General features: G+C 42.2%; 1 protein-coding gene across 14 annotated transcripts in view; it reads left to right on the top strand.

Annotated features, from left to right (window-relative positions):
• FHOD3 (formin homology 2 domain containing 3) overlaps positions 1-24782 on the top strand; it is a 456454-nt gene that overhangs the window by 303306 nt on the left and 128366 nt on the right. For all 14 annotated transcript variants that reach the window (XM_019637921.1, XM_019637916.1, XM_019637917.1 and 11 more), the window contains exon 10: positions 4558-4796. In XM_019637921.1, coding sequence (XP_019493466.1) covers positions 4558-4796 — 239 coding nt within the window. The remainder of the gene's footprint in view (positions 1-4557; positions 4797-24782) is intronic.

The following is a 24782-nucleotide window of genomic DNA, read 5'->3' as shown; positions in this document are numbered from 1 at the left end:
TGTACTTGTCTATCTGTTGCCCTTTGAGCTATTACATCATATGTTTCATTCCTCTCTCTAGCCCCACTGCCCAGCAGCACACCTGCCCAGAGTAGAAAATCAGTAAGTGTTCAAATGAACATCTCTTTTAATATCACATGTTTTATGACACTGTTTGACAGATGCTGGGTTGAAGGAAGGACGTAATTTAATCACGTCTTTAGAGGGAGGGAAGATGCCCTGAGTAATAACTCAAGGTGACAGTTGAATGCTTTAGATACCAGGCAGAGTGAGGATTTTTATTTTGTTCTGAAAGTTAATGTGGTTTAAAAAAAATATTTATTGTCACAGGACAACTAAGTTCATTATATGCAGGGGCAGCAAAGAGGCCTATAAGCAGAGCCAGTATATATTTGTCTATGAATGTTTTCAAGCAATTGAAGAAAACTTGGTTGGGCTTCTAGGGTTCTTCCTAATAGTGGAGGACGTCTGGTGACCATATGTCCTGAGCTTTCTGGGGACAGGCCCAATTCCATGTCATTTAATTCCATTTCAGAAAGGTGATTTAATCTAGGTTTCATTCATTTGCAGTTTTAGAGCTTCATATAATTTTTCAAACACGTAAATTCCCAAGTCAAAATAAAAAATGTCTTGTCAGATTATGTGTTCTAACTTTTGATTCAGAAAATGTGGCCCTAGTAATGGGAAAGGCATCTTAAGGCTAGAGACTTTGGGGGTGAGGGGTAATTGGTACTTTTAGGAATGATTAACTAATAGATCCAGTCTCTTAAGATCCTTCCTTGTGATAGGTGATAACAAATGTGTATCAATTGGCTCTTGTGGCATAACAAAGATGCCAAAAACTTAGTGGCCTAAAACAGCAAGTATTGCTCAGAAATTCAAACCTGGTTCAGCTGAGAGATTCTCATATAGCTGTAGTTATCTGGTGGCTGGACTGGGGCTAAAAGATCTAAGATAGCCTAACTTACCTGGTCTGGCATTAGATGCTGCCTGTTGGCTGGGCCACATGACTTCAGCAGGCTAGCCCACACTTCTCCACATAGTAGCAGCATTTCAGAAGGGCAAGTCCAAAAGCGCACTTTACAAGCCTGTTTGCATCATGTTTTCTGATGTCCCATTGACCAAAGCAAGTCACGTGGATAATCCTAAACTCAATGTAGGAGGGGATATACAGGGTGAGAAAACAAGGAGATACTGTTCTCTGAGAGCTCAGCACTGTTACAATCTGCTACAATCTATCATCAGCAAAGTTTCTTCTTAAAATGGTACCAGCACTGGTACCCACTTCACCTAAAAGCTGAATCAAGTTGTATATGTATGGATTAAAAAGATGTGGGATAGTAATATGGAAAAGAGTTGTATCTGTTATGTAAAGATGGCTGCCTGTCATGGATGTTAGTAGTAGTATAACAATATAAACTCAAAGAAATGTTAATAGCTTTTGGTCTTCATAAGGAATGTTCAGATATTTGATATATCAGAACATTGGATATTTGATAATATTAAGAAACTATTTTAAGTGGGAAAGTGTATGTGGTTATGGTTTTTAGAAATCCTTATCTTTTAGGGATATATACTGAAATATTTACAGATAAAATGATGTGATTTTGGATTTACTTCAAAAAATACTGGCTGTATGGGGGGCAGGAGCAAGGAGTGGGGTATACATTTTTTGTGACTAGACTCGCCAGGAGTTGATCACTGTTCAATTTTCATGGGTGATGAGCACATCACAGTCTCTATACTCTTCAATACACTTTGTGTATTTTTGAAAATTTCCACAATAGAATGTTAGAAAGATTGCTTAGATCATTCAGTGGCTTCAAAGACTGGTGGAAGCTGTCACAGATGCCACCTTAAGTGGCTCCTAACTGCTCTCTCAGTAAGATGAGGTAGGGTGTGGAGGCAGTCAGTGCTCTATTCTGGAACCTGCTTCCTCCTCATTGGGTTTTAATTTACAAACAGTGTTTCACGTTTAAGTAATAGAGTTAGAAGGTTTTTGACAAGGGGTCTAACAAACGAATTACTCCAACACTTGGGCAGGATTAGGGATCTTTCAGGACAGGGTTTTTCTCACCTTGTGTTCTCATGGACGACACGCATTGCACTTGTAGTTCATTAGATCTGACACCACAGATTCTGAATAAGTCTTGTAGTGAGTGCTGCTCTCTCCAGGTGATTTCTAGCTCTTAGTGTTCTTGACTCTAATCTGTAGGGCTCCCTAGAATCTGAAGAATTTGGAACTGCCACTGTAGCCTTGTATGGGAAAATGAAATCTCTCTTCCTGTCATCAGCAGACACTGGTGAATCTCGGATTCTTCTTGTGAAAACAAAACCATGAGCAAACACCAGCCCCAGATTTCATGTGACACTGTTCCTGATTGCCAAGCCCAAGGTTGCCTTTGGCTCTACTGTGCCCCATTCACCCCTTCATGTACTCTCTTCTTTCTTCAAGATATTTTGTTGATGATCTGAACTTTAGAAAGCCCCCACTGAATTCCACTTTATGGTGTTGCTTTGGTAATTTTTCTAGATTTTTCTTTTCATTTAAACTGATTATCTCCATCTTCCTTGACAAAAGGCAGTTCAAGTGGATTTCACTTTGTACACGCTCTTTGTGCCTCTCTGAAAGGAACTGTGAGCAGAACACTATTTGATCCTTGGATCTCTGAGGTTAGGCAAGGAATTAGAAATATCTGAACTATACTTTAGCCCCTAATCTTATCATTCCAAATGTGTGCTTAATAAGAAGCAGAATCAATACCTCAGGTCAGAATAAGTTCAAATGGTCTAGAATTTTTATATCTCAAAATGAAGAAAAAGTGATTGGCTAGAAATGTTTTAAAATACTGTCCTTGGTTAAGTACATAATCATTCTCAAACTTTCCCCAGAGAATGTCATTTAAAGTGTTAAAGTTGAGATGATAAATGTGATTAACCAAATGCATAATTTTTTTCTTTGTTTTTGCAGTTATATTGGAGAGGAGACCCTAGGAAACAGACTTTCCAATGAGATTTTATAATAATAGAGCTTTTTCTGAACTTCTATCAATTCTAACCTGAAACCTCCCAAAATTTTATCTGGCTAGTAAATTCAGGGGCACAAAGTAGTCAAAATATTATTAAATTGCCTTTATCTTTTTGAGAGCTTGTTATAAAATGTATTTGGCACATAGACAGGAGAAGTTTGCACTAAATTGATCTGATCCAAAAGCTGGAGCTGGAGGAAACTGGAGATGGGGGCAGAGAAAGAGGGGGTGCACTCTTGTGAAATGGGCCACATGTCTCAGATGCTCATTCCTCTGAACTGGCACGGGAGTGACCACCTGGCCTTGACTCAGTGATGCCCACCTTGCTAGATGAGGACAGCTGTCCAAAACTTTAGACATAGAGGACCACTGATTTTGCAGTAGCCATATTTTCTTTAGATAGGTGATGATAAGGCCATATTATATGATTAGCTCTCTGGGTCTTTATATTACTTCTCCATTCTCATATCAAGACAAAGTTGTGAAATGTGACCGAGATCACTTGTGCCTTTGGGGACATGAGTCTATGGGACTCCATGGTTGCCAAGTCAGAGAAATTACTCTACTTGGTGGGGTCTGGCTCAACCTGAACGGTGAGGTGGCTGACCCACCAGTTCTGTGCCACGAAGGAATGTGTGGGCATCTCAGGCCCCTTCATCTGAGGGCATAGTTTGGGGAAGGACAGTCATATTTATTAACAGGGAAGACCCTGTTCTAGCTACTTTATGTAAATTATCCTTATATGAGTTATTCTTACTACAAACCTGCAAAGGCATACTATTTTCCCCATTTGGTGAGTTAGAGAGAGGACAGGAAATTTGCTGCAGGTCACACCTGGTTTGTTAGTAGCACAGCCAGTTTGCAAACAAAAGTCTAGTCAACAACAACTTGGTGTAAAAAAAAATAATTGAAAAATAATTAAAGAAGCTGGAGTCACAGATGAGGAGAGCCTATGGCTGGGAGAGTGAGCGTGGATATGGAGCAGGTTGGTATTGATGTGAGGTGAGCAAGTTGCAGAGCAGTATTCAGGATACAGTGAGACTGGAGATGGTGGAGCTGGGTCTCTGGACAAGGCACCAGGTAGGAGCAGGATCAAAATAACCCTTGGAAGAGGGTGGGGGTAAGGAGTTTGGTGCCAATTGGCTTAGGTTTCCACATGAAAGCCTAAGTGGCAAAGCACAAGCCAATTATTCTTCTACACAAGTATGCATTACTTGTAAGAGGAGATTAAACAATTTATCCTAGGGGTCAAGTCTATTTCTGGTATATATTTTTGTGACTCGGGTATGCAAGCCGTCTAGCTACCCATTTGATTGGGTAAATATACAGTAGCGAGCATCTTTTGGTTGACAGCCTGCACTTTGGGACTTGCGTGGTTGTGAAGACCTGGCAGAGAAGCTGGGGCTGCAGGATGGGAAACGACACTGTTGAATCCTCATTAGGGTGAGCCTGGATTGCACCGGCACACCTAGGGGCTGTGAAAGGATGTCAAGTCTGACCTTACACTGGGCGCTCTCTGCTTTTTCAGGTGGCGCTCAGGCACGAGGATGGCGACGAGACAGCCGAGCTGCCCCCCAGCAGTCGCCGGGACCGGAGGAGGGCCAGCCTGTGTTCCGGCGGTGGGGGTGAGCACCGGGCCCTGGACCGCAGGCGGAGCCGCAGGCACTCGGTACAGAGCGTCAGGAGCCCTCTGTCTGCTCCCACCAGTCCCATCTCCCAGTCGGCTCCTGGCTTCAAGCCCAGTCAAGTGCGAGAACTCCGTGAAAAGTAAGCATGAACCCAGCCATGGAGAGGGGCGCAAGGACACCAAAAAGACGACGGGCAGCCTCAACCTCACGGGTGCCCACTACCGTCCCTATCCCACTTGCTCCCCTGACTCTTCTCTACCACTCAAACTCCAACCCAAATGCCCACGGAACTACCCAGGGCAAGGTGGCCCTGGTGACATGCACAGATTTGATTTTGCAAGCCCTATGAACTTTTCTTCACCTACTTGTGTTTTTATATGATTTAACATCTCAGTTAATATCCGTTTAGAAAAGTGCATTATCAAATGAAAAAGAATCCAAAACACAAGCTTTGGCCTAGAAATATATGGTATGCTGCCACATAAATGTGAGATTGTAAGAGTCTTGATATACTCGTGACAATACATAGTTGAGGTTGAGTTAAATAGAACAAAACTGAGTTTAAAATATGCACATATAAATACGAAACATATAATTTTATATACATGTAAAATTTTAGTAAATACTAATGCCATCTTTTATTCAGCCAGTCATACAGCAACCATTCTTATTGTGTCTGTTATAGGCCAGGATTATCTGAAGCAATGAAAAAAATATATATATCTTCATATATCAGTGAGGATGTATGTGTGTGTGTGTGTGTGTATATGTATATAAATGTAAAAGGTATGATCTCTGTCCTTATGAACCTCACATCTGGGTTGGGAGAAAGACTGACAAAGTCATGAGAAATTATATATACCGGGGAGGCCAAAAAAATGTACACATTTTAAGAGATGTTATCTATGTATTACATTTTGAAGGTGAATTGAATTATGGTAGCAATGTGTAGCATGACATTTGCTCAAAAGATGGTGTTTTTCATATGCTAGTGTCATTCATTGTATTACAGTTTTAATACAGTTTTTTCCTTTCTTAAAATGTGTGTACATTTTTTGGCACCCTCTGTATATTCAAAATATAAAGTTTGACAAAAATCCGTGGGAACTCAGAAATGGTTCCATAAAACACAGATGCAACAAAAGGATGGCCATGCTGTTCGGGGTCTTCTCAAGTGCATGCTGTCCATTCACTAGGATAATGGGGTTCTGTGGACCAGTCCATGCCAGCTGGGTCCACAGGGGCTGACTGGTAGACCAATTTCCAGTACAGCACTTCCTACCACCAGCAGGGTGGAAGCCCTGCTCACATCATTTGGCTGGAGCATTTCCCCTATCATGGAGATTTATCTGGAAGACAATGTAGGACAGGAGGCTTGTGTGGCAAAGAATATAACTCAGAGTAAGTTGTAGGACCTTAAGATGGTGATCAAGATATGTCCCTTCCTCTCCATTCCTAAGGGACCACCTACCCCCACCACTACTGAGAAGTGCCACGAGACGTCTAGTCCTCATGGACTCACTGGAGTATGAACTAGCCCATGCTTTCGGTGTCTTCTGTTGCAGGAGGAGGGAGGGTATTGGTCTGAGAGTAAGTGCAAGGCATGGTCCCTGTTGTCATCTTTCTCTACCACGTACGCCTCCATCTACAGATTTTTCTGTTTCTAAGAGTCTGTGTACAACATGCTCTGTTTTAGTGAAAAGAAGACCCAAACTTCTAAAGAGATTGAGGAAGGAGAACACCTACCATGAGCACTGCCCTTTGTGATCTAAGATCTTTAAAAAAACGCAGGCGGTGCTCAAAGGGCCCTTGAAGTTCTCTCTAGCGCTGCTTCTCGCTCATGCTTGAGAAATGAACATGGAGAGCGTTGAGGAAAGTGGACACAAGGGGCTGAAAAAATCTGTATTTGAAACTGACAAAGATGCTGAGGGTCGGAGTTAGGAGACCTTGTCAGCAGCACTCGGTGATCTTTTTGCTGTCTGACGTGTGTCATGTTTGTGCTTGTTCTATTTCTTGCTGTTACACTTTTCAAAGGTCCCTGTGAGTTCAGATGACAATACCTTGTGATACGTTGGCAAAGGTAGCAGCAGTGGAGGGGACCACCCTGGGCACAGTTAACGGTTTCAAGGCGCTGGGCTGGATGGGATCTGGAATGGGGAAGCCATAGATGCTGCTCTGAATGCCGCCGTCTCAATCTTGTCAAACAGGGCTGATTTTTCATTGTGCTGAAATTATTACCTTGATGTAAATCCTAGCATTTATTTGAGAAAAATAACACTTTCCAGCTTGTAAAGGCAGATGAGGTTTGATAGGCTGATGGTTATGAAGTGGCTTTATCCATTAGGCCTTTCGGAGGGATGCTGCCCAGTGGCCCCAAAGCAACAGTCCGGTTTTGGCAGAAGTGGGCGTGGGATACAGGGAAAGGGTGAGGAGGAGCAAAATTGGAAACGATCCCTGCATGCATAGCTTAGTCACCTGCTCAACATCTGTGTCTCCAAACATTACCTTAGAATCAAGTAGTTCATTGTGTTTGATTCCCTATAGACCTTGAAAGACACAGAAACATGCCTAACCTAGATTATTCTTTATCTACCTGAACGCTCTGGCCCGACTTACTGCTAACTTGTAGCCACATGCCTGCCTGTGCCACAGAGGAGGAATTTTAGACTGGATTTTTATAACTCTGCGACCCAACTAAAAGCCAATACCTTTGAAAAGAAGATTGAAATATGTTAGAGGCTAGAAAGAGATTCATGATGTCCTAAAACGTGTATGGTACTCTGCACTCAGATGGCTGTTTTGTACCAGTTGATCGTTTTATCATTTAATTCTCACAATGAGCTTCTGTAGGATCCAGGCAGGACAAGTGTCATTATCCTCACTTTACAAATGAGGAACCAGTCACAGGGTTGGTGCCTTGGGACGAATTGCAGGACTAGGGGGCTGAACCGTGGGTTAGTTAAATCCAAACCTTTGGATTTTGCCTTTCAATGTCCAAATCAGACAAAACTACTTTCTCACCAGCCATTCCTAAACATAGTCATTGAGTGAGATTTGCACTTCTGACTTTTTAGAGAGGGAATTTGATTTACATACCATGTAGGTGTATTTCTATTGAGGTAAATACAAACATTCAAAGAGGGTTGAAAAGGGGAGATATTTCCAAGCCTTCTTACACAGACTTAGGCTTGCCTAGTCTATGTGCTTTAATTCTAAGAACTAATAAGACTCTAAACTCATATTACTTTGCTTTGGTTTCTGAAGAGATAGGCCCTCCACGTGAATGAAGCATTTACCAAATGAGGTACAAGTTTATTGGTCATTTGCCACCTAAAAGTATCTTTTATGACTGTGTGTGTTTCATCTTTGCACTTAAATTTACAGATTTGATCGGAAAGAAGAAAAATGTTGGCACTTTAATTTTTAACCAAGAAAACTTTATTTTTAGCATCTAGTCAGCAAAAAAACCAGTGACTCTGGTTTAAATTGTAATAGTATATCATCTTAGGACTAAAAGTTCTTCAAGGTTGTCTAGCCCTTTCCATGTACTTCTAGGTCCAGGGACTCTCCTCCCTGAGGCACCCCTCTCTCTGAGGCACCCCATTCTATCCTTGAAATTTTCTGTTTGTTAGGAAATTCATCTGACCTAAATTTGCTCCATAATATTATAACTCTCTAATTGCTTAGCATTCCATTATGTGGATAAAATTTGTTACCTGTATTGTTTTCCTGTTCTTCTTGGTTCGTACCTCTGTCAACACACAACCAGGCATTCTTCCTGCTCTGCCTATCAGTTTTTCTGGTACTGAACATTGCGTGGGACCTAATATATGAACTTGAAATTTCATCCTGTTGATCTCCACACAACATTCTAACCCATTGAGGTAATTTTGAACTTCATTCAGTCACTGGTGTTAGCAGTTGTGCCATTTAGCTTTCAGTCATGTGTATATTTTAATACACATGGAAAAGGGACCTGGCGGGTAGTAGATGATGACAACTGCTTGGGACTGAATGGTACAGACTACTGCCACATGCCTCAGAGGCAAGGGTCGGAAACTTTCTCTGTCAAGGGCCAGATAGTAAAGCCGTTAAACTCTGTAGGCCAGACAGTGTCTGTTGCAACTGCTCAACTGAATTCTGCCTTAGTAGCATAGAAGCAGCCATAGTCAACAGGTAAACGAATGAACATGACTGAATTCCAGTGAAACTTTATGGACACTGAGATGGGAATTTTACATGTCGTGAAATATTCTTTGAATTTTTTCCAACCATTTCAAAATGTGAAAACCATTCTTAGTTGACAGATTGTAAAAAAGCAGGTGGTAGGCCAGATTGGGCCTATAGGCTGTAGTTTGCCAAACCCTGTCCTAAGGGGCTGGGTTGCTTGAGAGAAGTTGTGAGGAAAATGGTCTGGAATTGGCAAAGAGGAGTATGTAGGGAATGAGAAAAGAACCCATTATGCCATGTGAGAGGGCTATAGAGAACAGCGTCCTGAAGTTCAGGGTTAGAGCAAGGAATATGCCACAAAGAGATCCGTACTCTAAGTGGATTTTGCTGATGGTTGCTCATGAGTTCCCATGGCACAGTGGGGGACTGAGGGGGTTGAAGAAGCAGGAGAGGAGTCAGATAAGGGAACGTACAGAGCCAGTTGGAAGAAAGGGGGTCTGGTGATGAGTCTAGAAAAGGTTGGCCTGCTCGGGGAGCTGGAGGCAGGCTGGATCAGTCCCAGTGGTCCTATAAGGCAGTGGTTGTGAACCAGAGATAATTCTGTCCCACAGGGGACATCTGGCAATGTCTCAACACATGTTTCGTTGTCATAACTGGGGTAGGAAGTGCTACTGGCATCTGCTGGGTAGAATCTTACGGGTGCTGCTAAATATTCTACAATGCACAGGACAGCCCCCTGCAACAAAGGATTATCTGTTCTAAAATGTCAATAGTGCTGAACCTGGGAAACTCGGCCTTAGGGGACAGCAGGTAATTAGTTATAATTTCCACTCCTTTCCTGGGATGTTGCCAATGTAGGAAGTGTTTTGGCTATTGGAAGTGGGTAGCTTTCTTAAAAGCACATAGAGCTCCGTGGACCTAACTTTAATGCTCATGTTCATGGGTCAAAATTTACTTTTATTCAGAGAATATAATTCTCAAATTTATGGGCTACTACATAGGTAGTACAGTAGGTCCTTTTGTTTTCATTTTAATTCCGTTTAGCAAAATATTATACTTCAAACTCTCAAGGAATATGCTGAACCCCCTCTGGGAACCAAGGGCTTCACTAATATCATGCTTTTCTCAGTAACCCAAATGCCCAGCATAACCAATTCTAATTGGCTTCATCACATTTCAAAAATTGGTAATGGAATATGACACCAGCATAAAACAAAATGGCATAATAGAACCATGGTTATGTAACGGAAGGTGTGCTATTATACAGCCAGGCTCAGGAAGTGTTTAGAGGAATCAGAACACAGGGGACAAGCTCACTAGAGCCATCTCTGGCCACCCAGTGTTCACAGATGTTCAAGTGCAGTTGAGGACTCAGCATTGAGAAGGAGTGATGGACATGCTCCTCTTGGCTGGTGGTGCCACCAGCTCGTGGTCAAGAAGTAGCAATGCTAAATTCAAGAATTGCCATTTTATCCTGTAAGTTAGACTAGGAATAAAAAATAAGGAAAAAGGGTTTAATACGAAGGTGTAACAATTAAGTTCACAAACTTGTTGCCACTGTGTTGCTAACCTTGTTTTGATATCAGAGTGATTATTCATTATGAATTTGTACCAACTGGTCAAACAGTTTACCAAGTTTACTATCTGGAAGTGCTGAAAAGGATGTGTGAAAAAGTTAGATGACCTGAGCTTTTCGCCAACAATTTATGGCTCTTGTATCACAACAATGCACCAGCTTACACAGCACTGTCTGTGAGGGAACTCTTAGCCAGTAAACAAATAACTGTATTGGAACACCCTCCCTACTCACCTGATCTGGCCCCCAATGACTTCTTTCTTTACCCAAAGATAAAGGAAATATTGAAAAGAATACATTTTAATGATATTCGGGACATCAAGAGTAATAAGATGTCAGCTCTGATGGCCATTCCAGAAAAAGAGTTCCAAAATTGCTTTGAAGGATGCACTAGGTGCTGGCGTCGGTGCGTAACTTCTCAAGGGGAGTACTTTGAAGGTGACTGTAGTGATATCAGCAATGAGGTATATAGCACTTTTTCTAGGATGAGTTTGAGAACTTAATTGTCTGACCTCTTATACGTTACATAGAAGTGTTCATTCTAATAAATTGAAAGTGATAAGGAGGTAAAAAGGCTGATGGGAGAGTCAAGCGTGTGCCTAGGCCTTGAGCTTGCATTTGGGAGGAACTGGACACAGTAGTTTGACCCAGACATACTTGACTGTCAAGCAGCAGAGGGAAGGTATGGCCAGGTCCCTAATGGCCCTAAAGAAGGGGAAACCAGGAAGGACCATGACTGGGTGGGCTATAGGCCATGGATACTGACCAGGTAATAGCCAGCCCACCTGTGCTGCAGGGACCAGGAGTCTGGCAGGATATGGTATGGGAATGGAGTGTGGACACCAGCATCAGAAGCTCAGTCTGCACCTGCTGGTGGAGAATAGGCCACAGCTCCTAGTGAGTGGAGGAGCACTCAGCCTGCGCACGTCCTCACCAGCGTGGCTTTTGGAGTTGCTGCGGTACAGGACATAGAATGAGGTATTGAAGCATGGAGCGGGGTGCTCGGCTCCACACCTACTAGCCATGTGTCAATTTAGACCTGGCCCCTGGCACAGAGCGGGCACTGAATAAATAGCAACTCTTTATGTTGTCAAATAAAAACCATGTAGGATTTAAAGATGTAGTACCAACTATGTGATGTAAGGTGGAGAATGGTTGGATCATATAGTCCAAAGATGATGATAGCCATAACAGCTGCAGTAGTAGCTAACCTTTACTTAAGTATCTGCCAGGCACTATGCTAAGAGCTTCAGTGTACTATCCCCGTTTTGCACCATTACCCCATGAAGTAGGCACTATTATTATCTCCATGTGACAGAAGGGGAAATTGAGGCACAGGGAGTTGAAGCAACTTGTCCAGAGTCCCACAGTTAATATGTGGTGGAGCAGGAGCTGGTTTTAGAGTTCAGGTGGTCTGACTCCAGAGTCCCTGACCTTCACCGTTTTATTACACTACCTATTTTTCCCCCCTGTGATTTCATAGATATAAAACAAATACAGTGGGTACTTGGCAATTGGTACATAATTAGTAAATGCATGTTGCCATCTTTCTATATTATTAGTTCCAGGTTTTTCATGTCCGTACATTTTAAAGAATTGTTGCTTAGTGTACCATTATATGGAGGTACCTTCATTCATTTGGCTATGGCTTGATTCTAGTTTTTTTCCTAGTACCAAACTTGCTATAATCAACACACACACACATTTGTGTACATATGTTAGCATTCTTTCAGGAGACATTCCTAGAAGTGGAATTCTAGATCAAGGGACATCGACATTTTAAATATTGATATCACCACATTTGCTCTCTAATAATGCTATACCAGTTTGGCATCCCACCATCAGCATGTGAGTGACCATTTTCCCACATCATCACCAGCACCAGGGCGTAAGAGTTTTTTTTGGAAGTTTCGTAATTCTGAAGAGTGAAATGTGCCTCAGCATTTAATTTGCATTTTTTATTACTACTGAGGTTGTTCACCTTTAATTGCTTCATTGACTATTGACCTTTCCTTTTCTGAGTATTAACTGTTTCTATTCTTTGCTCATTTGTCTCCTGAATGGTTTGTCCTTTTTAATTGATGAATAACTACTCTTTATTTTTCACATGAAAAATTTCAGATGTGAAAGTAAAGAGAATATAAGTATTTTTTATGCATTATAGATATTAATTTTTTGACAATGATGTCACAAGTATGTTCTCCCTGTCTTTTAAATATCTTTTAATTTATGGTGTCTCTTGATGTATGCACAAAATATATTATTATATTGTCCAATCTGTGAGTCTTTTCCCACGTAGCTTTTAGGTGTCATGCTCACTCAGGGCAGTGTGCTCTCTTTCTAACTGCAGCCTCTCTGTGTTGTCCTAGGAGAATTTTCCCCTCACTCTCTCAGAGGTAAGCAGTAGGAGGAATAGTGATAGCAGGGGCCAGCATTTGTGGAGCACTTAACTATGTGTTGGCTATCGTGCTAGGCAGTTTTACACATATTATAAATTCTGTGAAGAAGATGGTAGTATCTTCCCCAATTTACAGATGAGAAAACTGAGGCACAAAGAGGTTAAAGTACTTGCCTCAAATCTCATTGGGAAGTGGCACAGCTGGGTTTGAACCCAGACAGTCCTCGTCCAGAGCCTACTCTCAGAACCAAGCACCCCTGGAGCTTGCCTCTAAAGCTATAGAATGTTTTCAGTAGTAACAAGTTTTTCTCTTTTGAGGATGAATTAGATTTGTTGAGAAAGCAAAAAAAAAGAAAATCATTCAGAGCAAATCTTTACTGGAACTTGGTAATCCTAATGAGCTGTACTGTCTATAGTCACACTTTGATTTTGATCCTGAAATAATCATACTGATTTGCTTGTTTTCTCATAAATTGGCACTGAAGACAGTTCCTAAAGAGGGCTTCTGAAACTGTCAGAGCATTACTGTAACATTGGGACAAAGCCTTCCCAGTTAATCATAAGTAACCATCCATAATCTTGGTGATGGGGGAAGAAAGGGAGGTATAGAGAACAGAAACTCATGGTGGAGAGGAAGCCACAGTTAAGTATTAATTATCGGAGGCTAAGCTGTCCTCACTTTTGAGAGCTCATACCTGACGCACACCAATTAGTGCCAGTGGGTGGTTAAAGAGGGGAGCCAAGCCTTGGGGCTGAGCCTCCGGGGTGGGAGCTGGAGGGAGGCGATTGGAGAGTGTAGTGTTTTCTATTTTCCTGCAAGAGTAGGAAAGGGGGTTGGCACCCCTCCACCAGCCACAGGAACCAGTGGGCACATGGGGCAGCCTAATTATGAAACCATACAGGGTCGTGAGCTCATCTTCCTGCATTTTGACAGGCAGGAGGGGAGTTTGGATTCTGAATTCTAGGGCAGTGTCTTGTCTCATGTCTTGTCCACAGGACTTTATTGCCAGGGGTCCCAGAATTCATTTGCTGGTTAGCTACAGGGTCTGCAGCAGAAATAGAGAGACCCCCTAGCTCTGTGTTTCTTGGAAACAGTTGGTAATGAGCAATGGATTTGCAAGCAAAGAACATATTATGAAACTAGTGGGTGTTATGTAATTGGTGTTAATCTGCAAAATCTACGACTCATGGACCCACTCAGCCCTGGCTCCTGGAGGAAAGTTTGACCAAGTGCAGGACAGCAGCTGAGGTAGTTGAGAGCATAGCATGGTCTTCACAGCCACAGCCCCTGCCTCCTCACCGAGCTTGGCCTCAGTCTCCTTCACTGTAAACTCAGGATGATGCTACCTCTTTACTAGGATGGGAGGTGGGTAGTTAAGAGAGGCAGCCCAAATGTATGCTTAGCTCAGTGTTGTTATTCTTACAGTCGCTTCATGCCCTGGAGCTTTCCCGGATATTGTTTTATTACAGAGGGTAATTGTTAAATAAATATGGATATGACCTGGAGAGAGGAGTCTGTGCACTGGCATAAGCACGCTAGAGGATTTCACAACAACCAGATTAACAATCACTGGTACCATGAGCAGCAAGTAGCTACTTGGGAAGATTTATCTGATGGTAAATGATGCATTATAAATGGGATGCACCCACAAGGGATGTGACCTCTTGAGGTAGGTATGATTGAAATACAGCCAGAGATTCAGATTTACCATTTAGTGTCCAAGGGGCTCTCATGGTTTTCTGAGTATTGAATAAGGAAGGGCGGACAGGAGGGGAGAGGATTGGGCGGGTGGGGGGCAAAGAGGAGTGAGCTTGGAACTGGGAGAACCTACACCAAGAAAAGGCAGAGGCATTGAGGCATGAGGAAGAAGTCACTTTGCAAAGCCCCTTATGATTTCTGGGGCAAAATTCCTGGTTTCTCAAATATTCACTGTGACCAGATTGCAGATTTCTTGGGGGGTTGGACTTTGCTGAATTGAATTTGGGGATCTTTCTGGGGTTTTAAGAAAATGGCAAAATTATAGTCTTAACAGGACTACGGATGAATTCTAAGTGAAGAAGTGAGGTCAGGGTTGCGTTCAGCAAGACCACTCAGAGCAATGTGCAGAGTGCATTGTAGGAGAGCAGACTGCAAACAGGAAGACCGGTGAGGGCTATTATTACAACAGTCCAGGGAGAGGTAGCGAGGATCCAACTCAGGCAATGGCAGGGAGAATGGCAAGTAGCGGGAGGGGATGAGATGCAGGACATTCTTCGTAGAATGGTGACTGGATTATATGATGAAAAAAGGAAAGGAGTCTGAGGTGATTCCCACGCAGCCACTAAACCAGGGTCATGGGATCACTGTAGGGCCACTTAGTAAGCTCTGGGCATTGTAAGTTTGAGGTGCTTATGGTCAATTGGGTAGGAACTTCTGGAACTCAGGTACACATAGGTGAGGGTTGAAGCCTAGGCTGTGATGCCATAACCCAGGGAAAACAAACTGAGTGAGCAAAGAAGTGAACAGATAAAGCCCTGGAAGTGAAACTGTAGAATCAACATCTCATGAAATGCTGACTATTAGAAGTTTACTTACTTTTCAAGTCAATGAGCCTTGAAATCAGTGGCCCTCAAGTGTGACTGTTTCTCAAGCTCGAGTGGCCTGGCTTGGTGTAATGTTACAGGAAGAGACAAGCCATTTACTGTGGGAGTGCTAGTGAGCACACTTCAAAGAGAAGGAAAGGTTCTTGTTTCTGGTTCAACCTTTGACTCGCTTTGGGCATTTTCTTCTGACAGTGTTAAGCCTGTTTCCCCATGACCTGTGCAAAACCTACCTTTTCTATAATACCCACCTTCCGATATGCATTCTGAATGTTCACAGCCCTTACTGGTAGAGCTTGATTTTCCTTGGCAGGTCTTGCAGGTTTGGCTGTGGATGTCAGTGGTCCTTCTGGAGAGCAAGCATCTCTTTCTTTGTATGTTGTGTAGTTCCCAGGATCCTTTTGGAAATGGTGCAGGGACTTTCTAATGATTTCTAAGTTGAACTGATTGAATCCAGTCATGAAAGAAGAAATGAGATTGTCTTTGCTTGACCAGAGTCTGTGGTGGGAGCCTGGTAGTAACTCTTTACTGATGAAGGTGGAATAAACAGGGAAACAAACCTCTGAAAGTGTACATTAAAGAGGCCAAATCTGACATGGCAAAAAAAGGAAGCCTGGGCAGAGGTATTGCTGGTGAAGTACTTGCAAGGGAGCCCTTGGGAACAGACTTTGGAAATTGAAGAGGGCAGAGCCAAAGAAAGAGAACCTGGCTTACTGTCATTCCTGTCTTATACCATGTGCTCAGCAAGCGGACAGAGATCACAGAAGCATCATACTCATGTACTTATTCCTAAGTGAGGTGATGTTTATGTTTCAGAAACTGATCAGAATTAACATGGGCTATAGTCATGGTCTAAGTATGTTTTGTGGTGCCCTGTATCAAGGTGTCATCAGTTCTCCTTCCAGTGGAATGGGACCTTGGGGGAGATGGGCAAGGGGTGAGAGCTGGTAGACTCTCTATGCACCTGAATACAGTGAGAAGAGAGCTTGATATTCAGGAAAGAATCTGAAAGAAGGAAGGATTTAATAGAAGAGGCTCTATTTCCCAGCCACAAAGAAATGATCATAGCAGAGGAAGCAGAACTTAATGCTTAGGAGCTTGGATGCTATAATTGAACTGCCTGGGTTCAAATCCAGGCTTACTAGCTGTGTGATTCTAGGTGAATTCCCTAACCTCTCTGTGCTTCAGCTCCTCATGTGAATGGAGTAATAATAGCACCAAACTCGGCAGTTCCTATGAGGATGAAAGGAGTGAACCATCTAAAGTGCTTAATGTGAGAGTGCCTGGCATAGAGTTTGTTAAATAACTAGAATAAATGGGCGACTACAGCCCTCCCAGTAGAGCCTGCTTTCCCTGGAGAGATCCCTGGGAGGCAGAGCCAAGCCATAAAGAGGGAAGCCTGCTCCTAGCCCTCGGAGAGTGCCCTGCAGAACACAAGGAAGCCTGGGCACATTTGGGACAGGTATGTGCACCCTAAATACCTTTTGATCATCGTGATAGAGCATGCTTTCTAAAGACACAATAACTCAGTGAGGAATTCAGAGACAATTATATCACACCTCAGGAATACTCAATTACACTATTCACATTGCCCCAGAGAAATAATTTCATTCCTGAGGTTTTATTTTTCCAGCCGTGTGGTTCTGGTTTTATAAACAGGAGATTAAAAGTTGACTAGAGATGAGCCCCCACAAGGATGTGGCTGGTCAGGGCCTGCTGAGTGCAGGCATTTCTCTCCTAGATGTCTCAGGATGGGACTGGCTGAGTGCAACGGAGGGTACCATGGCTGTGTGCCAATGGCAGGCCTTCTGAAATGAAACAAGTACTGACTTAATTTGAGAAGACATTTTCCTTTTTTTACATTTTATTTTTTTACCTATAGCAAGCTTTGTAAAATTGCCTTTGAATCAAAAGGATAAATAATTTTGTTCAGGAAATAGGAGGCGTGGGGAATCATGAAGAAAAGATGAAGTGCTTTTGTGTTTGTTAAAACATGGCTGGGACTTGGGTCCACATCCATGATAGCTCGTGTATATTAGTAAATGAGCAAGCCAGCAAATCTCTAGAGGAGAAACCTCCATACTGAGCTTGTTGTTTCATAATAAGCTTACATTGATAGACTCCTTAGTCAGTATTGGCATTTTATGAACCTTGATATTATGACTCCTGCCCTGTGTTTACTGAGGCAGGAATACTAGCTCATGAGCTAAAGGAGAACAAAAATCCTATTTATTCATTCATTATTCATTCAGCTCATATTTTCTTGTGCCCGCCCTATTCTTGGCTATGAGGATACAATTGTAAACATGAGCCCTGTGAAGCTTCCAGCCTCATAAGACAGTGCACACATAAATATTGTAGCAAGTAAACATGTGTAACTTTGGAAGAGGGCTTTGAAAGGGAGCAAACTGGACTGTGTGATAGAGAGTAGTGGGGCTATAAAGTTACGCCCTTGAGGAGAACTTGCAGAAGTGCACAAAGACATGTGCTGCGATTGTCATTACAATATCACTTATAATAATAGCAAAGAACTGGGGCATGACTTGATGAGTAAGATATGGAATAGCCATAAGATGGAAGGCAACCAGAGATTTTAAGACATGCACAATATCAGAAGTACCAGCATACTTGTTACATCAATTGCCGTATAAAAAGATTGTAGAATAATATGCCAGTTTTTTTAATCTGGAAATTTATCCACCAAATTTATAAGAGTGGTTACGGCTGGTTCAAGTGGACTTAATTTTTATCAGCAATGTTATACTTTTTCAAAGGGAGCATGGATTCCTGTCATTAAATATTAAAAAGATTCTTTAGGAAAGAAGATAGTGGGATGCGGGTGGTCCAAGAAGCCTTCTTAGGCATTTAGGCTGAATCCTGAAGGATGAGAAGAGCTGCTTGGACCACAGGAATACCATGTTCAATGGCAAAGGAAGGAAAGAGCATGATGTACGTGGGTAACTAATAGGGGTCCCGAGAGTCGAGGTTATGGAGTTGGGGGGCGGGGGGAAGGAGCAAAGAAGTGGCACAGGAATGGGATGAGTTTGGACAGTAACAGGTCAAGTCATGCAGGGTCTTGAAAACCATAGCACCAAGTCTGGTTATTGTTTGGCATGCATGGGCTCAGCCATGCACATCTAAACCGATGCCCGCCTGCCTGGTGGGGATCAGATTGGAGGCAAAGCAGGGTGGAAACAGTTATGCTGGGTGGTTGCCACTGGTGCAAAACTACTGAAAAACACTGGTGGCTTGGATTAGGGTAGCAGTTCTCAGCCTTGTGAGGCATCTAAAATAACACAGTTCACACTCCAAAATAGTGGGATAACATTTCTGAAGGTAGAGTCTAAGCATTCACATTTTCACATAATATATCACAAGGGTAAGATCACTAGGCTGGAGATTGCTCTTGGCTGTGGAGAGGCATGGAGAGTTTGAAGCACACTTTGGAGAAAGAGTCAGTAGCTCTCACTGCTGGATCTCCCAGGACTACCCTCCTAGGGAAGCTCAGACCAGGTCGAGCCCCAAACTGTTTGGGACATTGTGGGCACTGTGTGAGTGTACAGGGCAACATGTGGACCTGTGACATGTGTCCAGTATTTTTGGTGATGGTCTCTGTAGATATTTCTGGCCCTTTGCTACTCTTTTTTCTCTTCCTTTTATCTCCATTTTATGTGATTCATTCTTCATTGGCATCTCCACCAGCAGATGGCTGATGAAGTAGAAAGCAAATGCTACCCAAACAAGTTGCTGTGGTTACTGTTGGTAATTTGGGGCATGACTCGAGAGGGTAGAAAATAGAAAATGAGGTTGTTGGGAAGAACCCTAGCTGAAATATAAGATTTGGGGTTTATCTGTAGATGTCAATTATCTGTACTTTATTACCGTATTAAGAATTGATTGTGGTGTGTTGAAGTCCAAAGCATGTGAAAAGGCAATTAGAGTTTTAGAATCAAACTGAATCATGAGTTAGAAAGATGTTATTGCACATTAAAACTCTGAAACATAGTTGGCTTCCTCATGGTGGATTACATTTGATATCTGTTTCTTGAAGATACATATTATGTCTCTTTCATTTCTAACTAGGCGTCTTTCACTCTTTGGTATCCTCCCCTTCCCTTTATGAAAAACATGAGACAGAGTGTGTGTAAGAAATGCCATTATTTGAAACACTTGAAAGTGAGCTTGGCTTGACTAGACAATGCATGTTAGACTAGTGATTGTATAGTTTCTGGAGATGAGAGCACTTGTCTAATGTCCACATGATCTTGATTCTTTAGCTATCACAGACCACCAGAGCTGGAGTTTCCCATTCTGATGTTGCTCTTTATTTTATGGGCAAAATAAGGGAGCCCCAAGGTCTCAGGATGGAGTCAAGCCAGGCCCAGGGCAGGACCGTTTTTACCTGTGGCGGCTGCCATCTTGAAACCTCAGCCTGGGACTGCACTCGATGTCCCTGTTGTTGCTAAACGTTCATAGAGAATTCTAGTCTATATTCATTCTAGTTTCTCTTCTGCTCTCTGAGACTTCTAAGGGACATTTAACAAAATTTACTAGTATATATGGCTTAGAATAAAGTGCTTTAAAAACATGAAACTGAAGTACACACAAAAGAAAGGAGTGAGACTCCTCCTTAGTTATCACTGGATTGATTTGTTTTACACATGAATAAATCTGCAACCTGGCTATTAATTATGGGTGTTTTTTTCCTGTTGATGTTTATACTCTACAGACTGGAATTCCATTATATGAAACTACTCCATGTTTTCAGCAGAAGGAATGTGCTGGATCCATTAGTATTTCATTCAGAAACAAAATAGCAAAATAATGGCTTATGCATTAAGGCTCTGGCCAGTAGTCCAGTTCTTGGTTATATTCGGTATCCATGGCCTGGACTTCATTCTCCTAAACTGCATGCTGCAGGGACCATAAATACTTTCTTGTCTAACTTTGGGTTCTCACCATGGAAACATCAGAGCAACAGCTGGGCTCTGTTAGATGTCTTTTTATTCTTTTGGCTGGCAAAACATCTTTGGAGGGAAACTTTTTTTCCCCCCTTTAAATTTGGTGGATAGCAAAACTCTACGAAACCATGAAATCACTGTTTCAGTTGGTCAGATGTATGTCTTAACTGATTAAGATCACTAATTGGAAATTTTCAAATCTCATCTTGGACCCTTGGTAACCTAGAAACAACAGCCTTCAAGTTAACAGAAAGTGTGAGTCACTGTGAGGCTAAGTTCAAACTCCCGTTTAAATATTCGCTAACACACAGTGATACAGACAGAGCTCATGTGGGGGTACTTTTTCTGTCATAAATTTAAGAAAGTATAGCTATAAAATAGTTTCTTCATTTATTGATGATATGTCTTATGCATTTTACAGAACAAAATGGGGCATTTAAAATATCTGCATCTTATCTAAACCTTAATGCAGAGCTTTCTAACGAGTTGCCACAAATGGCTCATATGTGTTTCAAGACACTGATTCCTTCAGGGCCACCAGGCATGTCTGAGGCGACTGGAGCCCTGGGAAGGTCTCCTGGGGGCCTCACACAGCTGTGTCTGTTACCTTGTGGGCTGTGCAAGTGGTATCATGTTGTCTGTGCCATGTGAGAGGAGGATTGAGAAGCACAGTTGAGGTGACCATTGCTTAGAAGGAACAGCACAGCGATGATAGAGTGATGGGGCCAGTTTAGATTCTTCTTCAGTTTCAGTGGGGAACCTGGTATGGTAGAAAGAATGCTGGCTGGGATATTAGGAGACTGGAGTTCTTACTGACAAATTGTGTGATCTTGCCTTCTCTAGACTTCATCTTTCTTATCTGCAGTGTGCGAGATCTCTAAGGTCATCTCTCTATTCTTGCCAATCTTATTCTTTGACCATCTATGCAGGTTTTTCCATGCCATACTAGGTCCACAGTGCCAAAGAACTGCAACAGGCAGCAAGTACTTCCTAGATGTCTCTGGGGTCTGGGTCCATTAGAGAAACAGAAGAGAAATAACTCCAGGCAGGGAGAATGGCTCCTGTGAGGACCCCAGAGCTGAAGTGCTTTTAGTGTTGGGTACATAGATCAGTAGGCCAATTATGACTGGGGCATGGAGGTTCATGAAGGGAGAAAAGGGGATGAAGTTGGAGAGCTTGTTAGAGTATTAACTAGGCAAATTGGACTTCATCCTAAGGTTAGAAGATACGTTTGAGCAGGGGAATGTTACGTGCAAAATCCCATCTTGTCCCCTGGTCAACGCCTGCTTGGCTTTCTGAGTTTTGAGCCAGTACTGTGGATGTCTTTTTCAGCTGAATACATCTTGGTACAATTAGTTGTTTAATGTCTTTCTCCTCCACGGTCCTATAAACTCCAAGCGTGGGAACGTCTTTTAACCCAGCGTTTTGTGGAGGGCTGCCTTGGGCCTTGGCTGCAGCATCTAAGCCTGCTTGATGACAGTAGCGCCCCCCTCCCCAGGTGTGACCGCTAAAAATGTCTGCCAACATTGACAATTGTCCCTTGGACAGAATCAGCCAGATTCGGAACCACTGCCCTAGGGCAATGCCGCTTCTAGGTGATATGAATCAGATTTATGATATGAATGTTTAACTTAACAAGATAGCGTCAATTATTTTGCCAAGTGGTTATACCAATGCACATTCCTATCAACAATATAGGAGAACCAGTTGATCTACATTTTTTGCAGTGCTTGGCATTATTAGACTTCTGAATTTTTCCAAGTAGATATAAAATGGTGTCTCATTGTGGTTCTGATTTATATTTCCCTGATTTATAATGAGGTTAAAATATCTCTTCATACAAGTTTATTGACCATGATCATCTAGTTTGCTCACTTTTATAGTTGTGTTTTTATTGATTTTTAATATACATTTTTGTATATTCTTGATATGGATTTATATCTGTTAGATGTATTGAAATGCCTTCTCTGAATTTGTTGCTTGACTTTTCCTTATCCTGATTGCTTTGGTCCTGGAATATGCCTTAATACTGTTTTAAATGTTTCTATTGTACTTTTGAAATGGCTCAGCAACATTGGTTTTGTTGTTGTTGTTGTTTGTTTTTTGAAGCCTAAGAAATGTGACATCAGCCTAAGACCCAAATCTGGGAAAGTTAAGTTGGCTTTGGAGAAACTAAGCCCCACAGAATTGGTCAGACTGCAGGCATCTTGCTTTTCCAATGTGAAAAGGGCGGCCTCCAGTTTGAGACTGTTTGTGATAAAAAGGAAAATACCTGATAGGTTCAGAACAAGCCTGTGCCCTAGAGTAACCCCTTATCATTAAAATCAAGCAAAATACTCCTAGAGGTATTTAAAAGCCAAATGCCAAAGACCCAAAATCCCTTAGCACACATATAAATAAAACTAAATTATACTTCAAGAGAAAAATTCAGCTAGGGAAAAAAAGCAAAATTATCTAAACTAATTTGTCCATCTTAAATATTATCAGTGTAAAATATCTTTCTGTTTGACTAATTTCACATAGGATGAAATGAAAGAAAATCAAGCATAGAATGCCCTGTGCCCTATGAGAGAGTATTTCCTTCTCCACCCATTTGGGTTGTAGGGCAAGGCCAGTGCTTTGACCATAGGGCATCCCGGAAGTGGGCCCTCCCAGTGTGCCATTGTGCTACCCGTCTTTTGTCCTGCTCTGCTACTCATGATAGCACAGCTATGACACAAGTCATGGGAAGACTTGTTATAGGGTCAGAGATGTTGAGCCTAAAGAGGAGACAGGTTAGGTTGGATGTAGCTCACAATTGCTGCCTTCCAACATCTGTGGGACAACTACATTCAAGAGAAAGGGATCAAAAAGACAGAGCTTACACGGGTGGAAGTTATAAAAGAGAAAGTGTTGCTGTCAGTGCTTTGGAATGCTTTGTAGAGCATTGTGTCCTCTTCCTTAAGCAGAGCTCTGAATGTCCACTGGTAGGGATGTTAGAGATTTCCTAAGAGGGCCCAAAAGACAGTGATGATAGTGATGATAGCTAACAGCTAAACAAAACTGATTTGTTCACTATATGCCACATCTTTTCAAAGTGGTTTACATATTAAGCACTACCTCTGAGCAAGTAAGTACTATTGTTATCCTATACGGGATAAGGAAAGTGGGGCTCAAGGTCACACAACTAGTAAATGATGGATCTGCAGTGCAACCCAGGTAGCCTGGCTCCGAGCTCCTCCAGCTACAGCAGAACTTGCTTCTAAATGACTTTACTACCTTTGGAAGCAAGTGACATCAAGTCATTTTAGAAGGAAGGGCTCAGTGTTTTGGTTTAAAGAGGAGAGACCTATTGGATGGTGGGGTAGGGATATATGGGGTTTGGCTAGACCAGAAGTAATAACATCTGCCAATTCCTGATCAAGCTGAGGACAGGTGGCCTCAGGTTGAAGGTTGTGGGCATGGTTTTTAACCAAAAAGTACCTGGTCATTACCAACAGTAGAATGAATAAATAGTGGCACCTTCATATAAGGGACTACTATACAGCAATGAGAAGGAATGATCTTCAAGTACACATAACAATGTAGATGAATCTCACAAAAGTAACATTGAACAAAGGAAGCTGGATGTGCTATGATTCCTTTTAGATGGAGAAGAAAAACAGGCAAAGTTAATTTATGCTATGTGAAGCAGGGGAGGGAAGCAGTTGGAAGGGAGATTTAAAGGAGTGCTGGTTCTATCGATGTATCTATTTTGTGAAGCTTAAGTAGTTGTGTACTTTCCTGTATGTATTTTATACTTCTTTAAAAACAAAAACTACAACTGAAGGATAATGGGATAAAAGAGTTTTAAAGATCTCGACAAAGTGAGAAATGGTGAATTCATGAGAACTGAAGGCAAGAAGGAGCCAATGGACATTAAGAAAGTAGAGGATGGACATGTGAGATTGCAGGAGAGTTATAAGGTGGTAGGAGCAGAATGAGAGATTTGGGTAAATGCGGGCTTGTGGTCAGGAGGTAGAAAGTTTGGATGCAAGGCTTCCAAGGTGGACTAGTTCCAAAGTATTGTATGCTGGTGAGGTCCAGCATGTGAGGGGCTGAAGTGAAAAAAGATGGAGGTCATGAGAATCCAAGAGTTTCAATCCCTTTGGCAAAGGATTGAGATGCCTATAGGGCCTTGGGTAGGTATTCCATGTAGAAAGTGACATAAATCAGGGATTGACAGGCTTTAGAGGCCAAAGGAGGGAAATGATTCAGTTATCAAAGTCTGTACTTGTTTAGCTGAGGGCAAAACCCAAGTTAAACTGAGAATTTATTATCTTCCTTTAGTGAAAGGCCAGGGTGGAGTTTCAAAAGTATTGGATCCAGGTGTTAAAATTGTCATGGGATTCCTCTCTCTCTCTCTCTCTCTCTCTCTCTCTCTCTCTCTCTCTCTCTCTCTCTCTCTCTCTCTCTCTCTCT

This window comes from Hipposideros armiger, unplaced genomic scaffold, assembly GCF_001890085.2.
Source record: "Hipposideros armiger isolate ML-2016 unplaced genomic scaffold, ASM189008v1 scaffold_36, whole genome shotgun sequence".
Lineage (NCBI taxonomy): Eukaryota > Metazoa > Chordata > Mammalia > Chiroptera > Hipposideridae > Hipposideros > Hipposideros armiger.
Note: the sequence above shows the minus strand (reverse complement) of the source record. Positions and strands in the feature narration are given on the sequence as shown.